The sequence below is a fragment of the Cololabis saira genome, chromosome 9 (genome assembly GCF_033807715.1).
Source record: "Cololabis saira isolate AMF1-May2022 chromosome 9, fColSai1.1, whole genome shotgun sequence".
NCBI lineage: Eukaryota > Metazoa > Chordata > Actinopteri > Beloniformes > Belonidae > Cololabis > Cololabis saira.
Genome location: NC_084595.1, coordinates 28,123,920 through 28,136,827, shown reverse-complemented (window position 1 = coordinate 28,136,827; position 12,908 = coordinate 28,123,920). Strand labels below are relative to the sequence as shown.

The window sequence follows — 12,908 nt, the reverse complement described above, 5'->3', positions numbered from 1 at the left end:
GCTGCATTTGCTATAGCTTATAAGTGGGAATTAAATGCTTGTAACTTCATAAGAGGGTGTTGAAGAGGAGGGGATCATCTGACTCCACCCTGAAAAGGGAGCTGTATCCGTGTGGTATGTTGACCCAAGCATTTCACAGACCTTTCACTGAGCCCTCCAGGAAACTGTGCCAACTTTTGAAATAATATTTTCTTTGAAATATGACAGCTGTTAGAGGGCCGGATGAACGTGAAGATTCTGTGACATTCGTTTAATGGGAGAAAAGTAATGAGCAGTTCTGATAAGCCCACACAACTATTAAAATTAAAGGTCATCTGTCCATAATCTTACGCCTCGTGTAGCAGGTTACACACATGAATTATGAATGCATATTTAAACATGAGCATTTCAGAGATTGTGACTGGACAACCATGTAGTCAGCGTCCTGTCCGAGTCCCTGTATCAACTTCACCATATAAGTGTAACTGGTTGTGAGTTCTGTGTTCGCAGTTGGAAGACCCAGACTAGAGATTTGTTATTATTAACGTACAGAAAGGCTGGCAGAGCCCTGCACAGAGGGATATACTGGGATTCAGAGTTGCAGAGCGGAGGATGCGGAGACAAAGCTCTGTTAGTGTAGTATTAGGCTCTCCGTTCACTGTGAGAAAGCGGAGCTGTGTTTGAAATGAGAGCAGAGGGCAGGTTGTTCAGGGAGCGATGCCAAGACACTAAGCTGCTTACGCCTCTCAGGAGCAGTAACTTTACACTTTGGAGGGACATAGAAATGTAACAATTTTCTGTCTATTGAAATGGTTTGATTGTTTGCTGAGGAGGGCCGGGCGAGGACACACAGTAATGGCTTTCTGTAGGCAGCGTGGTGTGTGTGGCGCTGTTCGAAATGGCTGCTGTCTGAATAGGCTGTAGGAGTTTGAATGAAGGGATGCAAATTGTTGATATGGAAAGGCAAATCACAGACAAAAGGCTCAGTGTTTTGTTTGAGTTAGTCATTACGTCAGTTCTGTGTCTGTGTGTTTTCAGCCTTACATATAAATATGTGTGACAAAATATATATACTGTCTGTCGTCAACTTGGACCGTCCACAGATGGCAGGTTATCCAGCGATAGTGGAGTTTCTCTGGAGCTTGTGTCAGGGCTCACAAGTTTCAGCTTTTAATACAATGCTGCAGGAATGTGTTATTGATGGAATCTAGTTTAATTATTCAGGATGATAATGATTAGGTATTTATACGTTTTACTCTGTAAATCCTTCACATATTCCTCTTTAGACAAACTGGGTTGTACAGGAGAAAATATTCAAACACCGTCCAATAACATTTAAAGGTCAAATGATTTGCTTTTGCTTTGTAAAGTGCCCTGACATGACTTGTGTATTGAGATGAAAGAGAAAACCAAAACAGAATTGATTTAAAAAGTGTATCATGCTAAAGAGTGACTTATTAGTTCTTCTGAGAGATTTAAAACTGACATTTTGATACAGGGCAGCTTGGCGATGTTGTGCTCTCTGCCGTTGCCTCGCAGCAGCTGCGTGAATTATCTCCAGATTCCAGACAGATAAAATAAACATGCATTTTAGTCATGTTTGCATCCCAAAGTCTAGTCAGGCACAAAGTTGCTTTCAGTGAGAATATCTGAGCGTGCTTCGCCAAATTTGACGATGGAATTTTTCATTTTGGCATATTCACCGCCGTTTATAGAGCTTATTGACCTCATGCCGTCACTCGTGTCGTCACACTACATCCTCACGCTGTCATGACTTTCCACTCACTGCTGTAGCCCTGATTAAGTTCAACAAAGATCCTAGACCCCATCTGAGCCAAACAATGTGCTTCCAGTGTCCGTGAGACTTCTCTGCCCTGCTCCATAGCAGATTTTATTCTGTTGCATCGAGCCAAAAACAAGGAAGCTGAGTTATTATTATTCTACTTTGTGTCATGTCATCCACACTGGGCTGTGTCGAGTCTGTAGCAGTTAGGGAAGTCCCTTCCCTGACGCCCCGGTCTGACCTCACCCCTCATTGCAAAACATAAATGACCAATTCTAACTCTAATAATTGATTCTGGCATTTTCATGATATATTGTTTCATATTATTATATTAAGTTATGAAATCTCTTGGGATGTTAAACTATAGTATTATATTGTTATATATAATAGTATGGTGATATAATTTGGTTATATGTTATAATATTTTATACAAATGATGTTATATTAGGATATTACTATATTTATTATGCTATATTTATATGATATCATGCTACACCACTCTATATGATAATTATTTATTTGTTCACTCTCGAATCAATATTCTCAATTTATGTATCTATTCTCATCACCTTATTTACACTCAAACACGGCACGCACACACACACACACACACACACACACACACACACACACACACACACACACACACACACACACACACATACTGATGCTGTCCTTTGTCATCGTTTGCACTGTATGTTAATAAATAAAAAAAAAAGTCTCTAGCAGTTACTCTTTTATTTATTTTTAAAACTAGTTTGTACAAATGAGCACAAATGTGCAGGTATGAATAAGTTGATCTCATTGCAGGGAGGCTGTGTGCTATCTCAGTGATATTAGACATGGCTGCCCTCGTCCTCGCTCACGGTTTTATACCGTATTCATTCAAGAGGAATAAACTGTAACAGAGTTATTATTTTTTCATTCGAGGTCATGGGATAAGTCTGTCTCCATGTCCGTGACCTTAATCCCATTCACCTCTCTCTCCAGTCCTGTCTCGCCGTAAGGCCGCTTTTTTCTTGAGAACTAGGAGACATGAAGTCACGGCGTCTCTGGGAAACTGTTCAAACAGGTCAATGTGTAACACTTGGCTCAATGTGGAGAAACACCTTGTTCTGTTCAGCCAAGAACTGGTCCAAACAGTAACTTCCCTCCTGCTGCTCTTCTGGTCTTTTCCTTGGACAAAAGTGTGTGGGGTGATGAAAGTGTTTTGGGAGGAAAAGAAAACACATTAGATGATGGGTGTGTTTTTCCTGAGAGGGAACTTTTGTTTTAGTTTTTTCTCATCATCTGATATGTGACAACAGGTGCTGGAGAGCTTTAAGATCATGGACTACAGTCTGCTCCTGGGAGTGCACGTCCTGGACACCAGCCAGAGGGACGGGGGCGAGTCGGGCCAGGCGGGGGGCGACGGCAGGAGACCTGTAGGTCAGAGGGTGCTTTACTCCACCGCCATGGAGTCCATCCAAGGAGACGGCAAGGCTGCCGAAGCCGTCACCACCGACGACACGTGAGTTGGCTCAGCCGGAGGGGGGAAACACACAAACAGACCGTATTTTGCACACATATTTTGGCACCCTGTCTCCGTCTGTCTTTTATTCTCTCACAGACGCTGTTATACAACCGTGCTCATACCTCACCCAGGGCACTCAGTCAGCATGCACACAGTCAGGCTCTCGCATAACCATAGCTACACGAATACAAACACACGCTCTGTTCTGCGTATTTACAGCAATACACATGAATGTAAATAGTGTGAGTAGCTCCTTTACAAACACTTGTAAAAGAGAAGCGGCGCAGTGGCTTTATTTGAACATTGTTTCAAGCGTTGCAGAAGACCTGACCGCTGCTGTGCTTTTTCCTCTGTTTTAGGATGGGTGGCATCCCTGCCAAAACACACAAAGATGAAAAACTGCTCATCTTCCTGGGTATCATCGACATTCTGCAGTCATACAGGTACTGACCTTTAATGAAACTAAAATAAAGCCACCATCACTTCTTTGTTTTTTATTTCCAGCACTGGCACGTTCTTGTTATTATTATCACTAACAGAAAAAACTGGTAGAGCAGCAAGTGTTGACTGTGTGACACCACAGAAACCTTTTTCCTTTTCACGAAAATATGATGAGTCGTCAATATGCACCAATTACTGGGTTTGACGGACTAACGGCTTTGATAGATGCTTGCTGTAGAGCCAGACCTTTTATGTTGAATAATCGTCCTACATAGGTGGAACCAACTACAAAGCGCTTTAGTACGATCCTAAAATGACCCGAGGCTTTCTCCTCAACTCAAGGTGATTTAAATAGACACAGAGGCTTATCAGTCTTATTTATTTACTTATTGATTTTTTTTTTGTCTTGAGAGCAAGAAATTCTGGTATGAGAGGAAGAAGCTCTCTGGGCCAACGGCTTTCCAAACTTATCACATAAATCCTCGTCGGGCTTGTGGCCTGATGCATCGGATGCACACGGGCAGAGGTAGACAGAGTACTCGACCCCAGTACTTGAGTAAGAGTACAAATACTACTGGTCAAAATGTACTCTGTTACAAAGTAGCTCAGTAGCTCAGTCAAAATATTACTCGAGTAAGAGTAGAAAAGTACTTGCTTTTAAAAGTACTTAAGTATCCAAAAGTAAATGCTTTTAAATTTACTTTAAGTAAAAGTAAGAGTAAGAGTAAGAGTAAATTTCTTATTTTCCACATCAGTAAATTACTATATTTTTTCTAAATTCATTTAAGGATCTTTTAACTCTTGTTTCTGAGAATTCGATGTTGAGTTGTTGAAAGCAGAGAGGTAGTTCTGCTTCGGCAGACGCAATAAACATTTGAAAATAAATGTCTGTGGTTTGTCTGTGCCCTCGTTTTTTACTCGGTCGAACTCAAACATTGAGTTAAGATACGGCCAAGCATTTTGTGAAAGTCCCTGCTCCGAGTCCTCATTATCAGACTCAGACGACTCAGCGGATTGTCTTTCTTCTCCTGACGCAGGCGTAGCCATTGTTGCGGCTCTGTCTTGACAAACGCAGGCTACTTTGGCGGTATCGTTTTGAGGAGGCTTGACGTATTTCCGCTTTACGTACATCCCAGTGGAGAGCGTGCACTGTGATTGGTCTCCTCCTTTGACAAAAACAGCTTGTGTCCAATAGGATTTTAGGGAAGAAGAAAAAAGAGCAGACCTGAAAGTAACGAGTACTTTTCAGCCTTCCTAGAAATTTACTCGAGTAAAAGTAAAAATATTTGTCTTGGAAATGTATTCAAGTAAGAGTAATAAGTACCACAGAAATGTAATACTCAAGTAAAGTACAAATCCTCTGGATATGTACTTAAGTACAGTACTCAAGTAAATTTACTCCGTTACTGTCCACCACTGCACACGGGGAATCGAAGAAGGATGGATTACTAAGCTTTACTAACTAGCGTATTTCTGATAGTTTGCCTCGCTTAGAGAGACAGAAACTTAAATGTTACACGACTAAGCTTTTTTTTCTCCACACTATCGTTCTTGGTTTTCTTGGTTTGAACTTCCCAAAGGCACAAACAGAATCCGTCTCTGGTTTGACTAATCTTGTAAACAAGGATATGTCTGTGACAATGCCTCTTCTTGTTTTGTTTGTCCCCAGGTTTATTAAAAAATTGGAGCACTCGTGGAAAGCCCTGGTGTACGATGGCGTAAGTCGATATCCTGCCCAAATCTGACACTGCTCCTTGAATGAATAAGCTCTTTATTGGGCCGCATCCTCCGGAGGTCTAAAGCCCCTCACTTTCTCCCTCACTTTCTCCTGCACTTTCTCCTGCGTGTTCTCAGGACTCCATCTCCGTGCACCGGCCCGGGTTTTACGCCAGCCGCTTCCTCAAGTTCATGAGCACGCGGGTCTTCAGGAAGACTCAGTGTAAGTCCCAAGCTCCATCACACATACTTAAGTATAAAAGGAAAGTGGGAAATCCTGGCCAGATAAGGAGAGTAATATCGTGGGTAATCTTGGATGCCTGAATGTAGTTGCAGCACGTAAATGATAACGCTCTGCTGACGACTGAAATATAAACCTTCCCCTAATGCGTGTTATCTGTCACACAAGCACATTTTACACTTGAACCGTTCTCTGTTTTCAGAACTGAATAACATAACATTCAGTTTTTTTCTTTTCATGTGGATAATCAGTCATGTAACTCAATCATAGGAACAAACATGCGAGTTGAGCTTCAAGCCCACTGATTCCCATTTTTAATGGACATCAGGGGGCTGAAATGTCGGCACGCAGAACTGATCAAACTATGACAAGCTGATCGACCATCTGTCACGCTAACCGTCTACGTTGTGATCTGCTGCCTGAGGCTATTCTTAGTGCCGTCTGTGTGCTGAAGGTGAATTCAGGAAGCTCTTTTTTGGAACTTCCCCTCAACATCTAATGTAGTAAACAATTGTTATGCAACTGTGCAAGACCCCCTGTGGAAATAAACAAGGCCGAGACACTGATTTGAGAATTTAGCCTTATTGTTAACCATCGCTACGCCCTGAATATTTGATTTCAGGCCCTGCTTTAGCGTACGAGTGGCTTTGAGAGCACTTGTGTGTTTTTAACAGGATACATTGTGATGATTTTGGAGCGTTAAGCTATTTTTCTATTTTCTTCTCCCCTCTACCCATGCCTCCTCTCTTCCCTTTTCCTGACTTGTATGCTTTTTTTTTTCCTTTTGGGTTTCTGCTCGACAGCAATTCGATTCTCCCCTTCAAAGAGGACTCGCTCCTCCATCCCTGCTCTGAAGTCGTCCTCACAGGAGATCCTTTCATCGCAGGCAGATGAGAGGCACGAGGAGGCCAGGAGGGACCGGCTGGGCGGGGCACGCAGCCTGGCCAGTCTAGATGGACAAGGTAAACCACACAGTAAGCTTTTAAGGAAAACACACACTGAGACAAATTATGGTTGACTCTGAAGCACCTTTTTTTGCCCATCAGGATAAACATCTATTTGATGTTTGACACATTTCAGGCGTACTCATTGATAAAAATATTGCCCATCAGACCAAAAGAGAAAAAAAAGAGGAAGTGTATATCTCTCTGTATCTGTTTTTTAATCTCCCTCGTGGCCGCAGTCTGACCTTGGAACATGAAGGCGGATGAGTCTGGTGAAAGTCCTCTCAGTGATGAAGTTCAGCATCTGACCTTTGTGTTAGGAAGTGGTAGTGGAAGAAACAAGGGCGTGGACGTCCATGTGGTTCAGAGAGAGAAGTCGCCGGGGTCATGTGTCCGTCTTCCTTTCACAGCCATGGGCTCTCCCACTACTGTCTGTGACGAAACGTATTACAAAGCAAATTGGATTGTCACACTTCCTGATGCTTTCTCTACGGATACAAGAAAAGGAAAAAACAAAATCAGTGTGTAACATTAGAGGCCCATGCAAGTTTTTTTGTAATTTTTAAAAACATTTAAGCTTAATAATCATTTACAGATTTGATTCAGTCATTCGATGTGTTTAAACCTTGAAGTTTACAGTGAAAAACAAACCCAGTTCAGTACATGCACAGTGGCGAGCAAAGGTTTGGGAACCCATGATGAAAATGCCTCCATTCTGATTATAGATTCATTTTTTTTTTTTGTACAGTTTCAACATTAAGGCACCAAAGCAAAAGTTTTGTCCCTCTGTGGTTAGTATTTCATAACACCAGCTCTGGTGCGTCATACCTGCTGATATTTGGGAAGTAGGAGTTTTCTCCAGATCACCTTTTCACGAGGTCTGAGACCTGGTAAAAATAATCTGAGAGCACACATTTCTTGTTATGCCTAAAGCTTTCTTTAATTCCTCTTTCATCCTTGACCTTGTCCATTTTGGATATGATTTATGATTGGCTCCTCTTCTACTCACTCTACTTATCACAGTATTTTCATCATGGATGCCCTTGCTTGGAAGTCCGCAGTATACATGCAAATCTGTAAGGACTGGATTAAGTGGAAACAGAGTTTATGTTAAACAGAGCCGTGCTGAATTTTCAGAGTCCAGTTTGCTCATCAGTGGGAAAGCATGTGACCCTGAGGGTGCTTTGAAAAGATGGAACATGGTCGGGCTTAAGACTCGGATATTTAGAGCCAAACATTCCCATAACAGTGTGGTTTTAAATCATGTTTATTTTTCCTCCCCAGCTGTGTATGGCCTGTACCTGCGTCCGGATCTGGTCCCTGCCAACCCGTCCTTTTACGAGGGCTCCTCCATGGGAACCGTCTCCACCTCCTCCATTTTTGTAAATGTGGACAACCAAACAGACGAGAGGTGCGGATCCAGCCTCCTTTTCATTTTTTCATTTCATTTTTCATTTCTCATTTATTTGTTATAGAGGGACAATGTACATTAACGAACATTTTAACATTGTAAATGCACTCAATTGTAGCCAAAAGGCTAATTTCCATTGGCAGCCCCCCCCCCCTTTCCTTTCCCTCTCACTCCCATACAGAGGTGGGTAGAGTAGCCAAAAATTGTACTCAAGTAAAAGTACTGTTACTTCAGAATAATATGACTCAAGTACAAGTAAAAAGTAGTCATCCAAATAATTACTTGAGTAAAAGTAAAAAAGTACTTGGTGAAAAAACTACTCAAGTACTGAGTAACTGTTGAGTAACGTCTTATTTATTTTTTTAACACAACCATTCAAACAGACAAAAGTACAAAATAATCATCTTCAGGCAAATTAAATCAATAAAATAATAAAATAAATTAAAATTAATAAAAAAATAAAAATAGCTTAAATTAAAATAATCTTAAAGTAAATTCAAGTACTTTAATAAATAATAAAATAATAACAGAATTAAAAAAAATTAAGCACAAGTAGCACAAAATTTCAAGCCTTTATACTTTTCTTTTTTAACCAGAACTAGAACAAACATGAACTCATAGAAACTCTGTGTGTGTTTGAGTCTGTGTATATGTGACAAAACATGCAAAAACAAACATTTTCCCAAAGAATCACCCAGTAATGTCATGAGATTGATGCGTACGCGGATAAAAGGGATAAAAGAAAAGTAACAGCTCAACGTAGCCTAATGTAGAGGAGTAAGAGTAACAGTTTCTTCTTCACAAATCTACTCAAGTAAAAGTAAAAAGTATAGTGATTCAAAACTACTCCTAAAAGTACAACATTTCTCAAAACTTACTCAAGTAAATGTAACAGAGTAAATGTAACTCGTTACTACCCACCTCTGCTCCTATATTACATTGAAACTCACGTCAACCTTAAAGACATCACACAAGGTTACTCCGAACAACGTGGCGTCACGCCCGAAGGCAGACACTCCCCAGCCGGTGTCACCCGCTCTGTGACATGACATGGGCTTATCAGTGACGTGCGTCATGGAGCAGCTGACTAAGCCTACACAATATATGGATGGTGAGGTCAACAAAACAGTGTTTTGACAGCGAAGAGGAAACCCAGAACGTAGTACTGACAGTACAGTTCCTTAAAAGCTTCAGTGTCACCTAATCTTTCCAGACCTATATTCAGTGGTGGACAGTAACGGAGTAAATTTACTTGAGTACTGTACTTAAGTACATATCCAGAGGATTTGTACTTTACTTGAGTATTAGATTTCTTTGGTACTTATTACTCTTACTTGAATACATTTCCAAGACAAATATTTTTACTTTTACTCGAGTAAATTTCTAGGAAGGCTGAAAAGTACTCGTTACTTTCAGGTCTGCTCTTTCCACAGACATTTATTTTCAAATGTTTATTGTGTCTGCCGAAGCAGAACTACCTCTCTGCTTTCAACAACTCAACATCGAATTCTCAGAAACAAATTAAAAGATCCTTAAATTAATTTAGAAAAAATATAGTAATTTACTGATGTGGAAAATAAGAAATTTACTCTTACTCTTACTTTTACTTAAAGTAAATTTAAAAGCATTTACTTTTGGATACTTAAGTACCTTTAAAAGCAAGTACTTTTCTACTCTTACTCGAGTAATATTTTGACTGAGCTACTTTTACTTGTAACGGAGTAAATTTTGACCACTAGTATTTGTACTCTTACTCAAGTACTGGGATCGAGTACTCTGTCCACCTCTGCCTATATACATTATAACATGAATTATGTCTTGCATCATTTCAAATTGAATTGTCAGGTTAAAAGTACAGCAGAAAGTTTAAAATTAACAGGTTTTATTATACCCTCAACAAACTTTTTCTCACCTCACCCTCTAGCCTTAGACATTATCATAAGGAACTTCCTTTAAATTTCTTATTTTCCTTCGCTTTCTTTTTTAAGAAAAAGTTCCTCCTGTCCAGCAGCGGCAGGCTCGGTAACGCTGAGGCTCCATTGTGTCACTCCAGCAGTCTTGTCCCTGTCACCGGTCACCTGCTGCTGCCCTGACATTGTTCTCTCAACTGTTATCGTAAATATTTAAACCGCAGCTTTGACACAGTTTTACTCGGTGCCATTGTCCCACACAAAAGCTGTGACAAAGGAGGACAGGCGGTGCAGCACAGACTACATATCACCAACAATAATCCCAGTCTGGCAGCTGGTCGCTCTGTTACAGCAGATGTGTCAGGTGTGTTAGGCCACATAGAGCTGTTGTTTACCTTTATTCCTCTTTTATCTAGCCATTTCTTTGGACAACTCAAATTTACAACCGTATACCTGGAATTGTTTTTATATGGAGAAAGAAGTCACTCATTATACTTCATAAAACAGACAACTTAAGAGTAATGACACATTCCTGAGTTCATCAGTCAGCTGATGTCAGTAGAAAGACGGCCGCTCTCTTGTTGACCTCTAGTGGTTGATGCAGATCTGTCAAAGAAAACATTGAACAACACTGCAGTCTGTGTCCCGATGGTGGGAAACTGCAATTAATGTATATGCTGCCAGTTTTATACTTTTAGCCAAGGTCCCCCGTAGTCCTACCCAACCCCACTCTAGGCATGGGGCGATATACGATATTATCGTATATCGCGATAAAAAACGGCCGCGATAACGTTATCGTGGGGTACTGTAATTATCGCCAATTTTTTTTTTTTTTTTTTTTTTGGTCACACAAGGCTACCAGCCAGGTAGAAGCCAGTGTTATTTTTTTCATGTATTTTATTAATATTATTTATTATTATTATTATTTATTTAATATTTTTTCAGAGAGTAGTACAATCCGTGTGCATTTGACTACTGTGGCACTTTATTTTCACTCAATCTTTGTGTTGGCCATGCAGCTTTTGTTTTGTATACTACAGAGCAGTGCCTTTATTTTATTATTTTTCCAGAGAGCCGTACTAAGTAGCAGGCAACCAGCCACTGTTAAAGTTTCAGAGAGTAATACAATCAGTGTGCATTTGGCTCTACTTTGTCACTTTATTTCTATTTGTCACTTATTTCTTTCGACTCTCAGGGAAGTATTTTCTTACAAAAAAAGAAAGTTCAAATAAGTACCGGTACTATAGTTTACACTTTGTAATGCATAACATTTACAGTACACTATTTGTTCTCTACCTCAAGTGTCACTGTGTTGAGAATGATTTGAGAATAAATGTTCTGAAGGAACCAGTGGATCCACGGTTAGTGTTTTTCCTTGCATTTTAAGAATTTTATAAGCGACGCGCTAATATCGTGATAATATCGTAATCGTGATATTTTTGTCCACTAATATCGTGATATGAAATTTTCATATCGTCCCATGCCTACCCCACTCAAATCATTTCCAGGAACTACAGCTTGGTGATACGTATAGGTTTGTGTAATCCATTTGAACCTGAGGCAACATTAGTGCATTTTTCCATTTCAAGCAGCATCAGCATTTCCAAGACATTCAAACTTTTGTCATTTTTTTCTTTATTAGCACATCAGTGATGAAAAATACAAGCAGAAGATTTAACCCTTCAAGTGGTCCTTATTCTGTTTTCTAGTTTGTCAGAGGTTAAGAAATAAAACATTTTAGTGGACAGTTTAAACCCCTCCGCTTGAGTCTGAAAGGGTCAAGACATTTTTCACTCCCTGTTCATCTATATATTGGTGCTTTGTCTTCTTTAATCCCAAATATTGGAAAGGTACTGCAGCACGTTTTACATGAGACAGCCGCTGTAGGACTGGATGGGTTTCCCGTCCTCTCTTTGATGTCAAAGTTGCTGCAATAGTGTGTGATTTGTTTCTACAGAGCGTATTGTTTGTTAGATTCAGGCAGTTTATATACAGCAGCTGCTTTAGACTCAGACAATAAAGTCTCCAGCTGTCTACAAGCAGTACTGGAGTTGAGGGGGGATGAGGGGGGATGGCATCCCCCCTGAAATAAAAACGGTCCAAATCATCCCCCCTGTAAAACTGCCATCCCCCCTTTCCATCCCTTATGTCATTTCATCAATGAATGTGGTTTTACTGCTATTTCAACATTTAGAGTCATCACCAGAAAAATAACACCAGAAAAATAACTTATTTGACAATTTTCACCTGTTTCAAGTAAACTTTCACTTGAAATAAGTAGGACAATCTGCCAGTGGGACAAGATTTATCTTCTTATTACAAGCAAAGAAATCTTGTTCCACTGGCAGATGTTTCTACTTATTTCAAGTGAAAATCTACTTGAAACAGGTGGAAATTGTTTTTTTTCCCAGTGATGAGTCTTGTTTTAAGTGTAATGAGATTTTTTTTTACTAAAATGAGACATTTTAACTAGAAATGAGACAAATATTCTTGTTAAGATTTTGAGTTTTTGCAGTGATCCATTTTACTTATCCTGTGAAGGACAGAGTCATATTGATAAGTTCAGAAAACTGTTTTTTATTGTTGTGTTTTGATGTATTTGATGTAAGCCCAGTGGATATTTAAAGCTTACAGAAGGCTGCATTTAACTGCTGCTATGTCATTCCTGCAGTATTTCTGCAGGTGTTTTGGTCACTGCTATTATTTGTAATATATTATATCATTTGTAATCGGCACAAATGATCTGTCCCCATATGATAAAATCCACCATCCCCCCTGGTTTATTTTTACAACTCGAGTACTGTCTACAAGTACACGTGTGAATGTGTTGACTTGTTTCAGAGATGATGCTGCATCCAGGTCTACGTTCACCCTGGAGGACAGCGCCATCTGCCTCACCTCAGAGCAGAGCACCATGGACGTGGACATAGACCGAGATGATGGATCAGTTCTTGATGTCTATCTGGTGAG

General features: G+C 40.1%; 1 protein-coding gene across 1 annotated transcript in view; it reads left to right on the top strand.

Annotated features, from left to right (window-relative positions):
- The window catches only part of pip5k1bb (phosphatidylinositol-4-phosphate 5-kinase, type I, beta b), a 59,555-nt gene that overhangs the window by 44,959 nt on the left and 1,688 nt on the right, over window positions 1–12,908 (top strand). Inside the window, exons 8-14 of the mRNA XM_061729049.1 lie at window positions 3,070–3,272; window positions 3,635–3,718; window positions 5,386–5,434; window positions 5,571–5,655; window positions 6,477–6,635; window positions 7,902–8,028; window positions 12,780–12,903. Coding sequence (XP_061585033.1) covers window positions 3,070–3,272; window positions 3,635–3,718; window positions 5,386–5,434; window positions 5,571–5,655; window positions 6,477–6,635; window positions 7,902–8,028; window positions 12,780–12,903 — 831 coding nt within the window. The remainder of the gene's footprint in view (window positions 1–3,069; window positions 3,273–3,634; window positions 3,719–5,385; window positions 5,435–5,570; window positions 5,656–6,476; window positions 6,636–7,901; window positions 8,029–12,779; window positions 12,904–12,908) is intronic.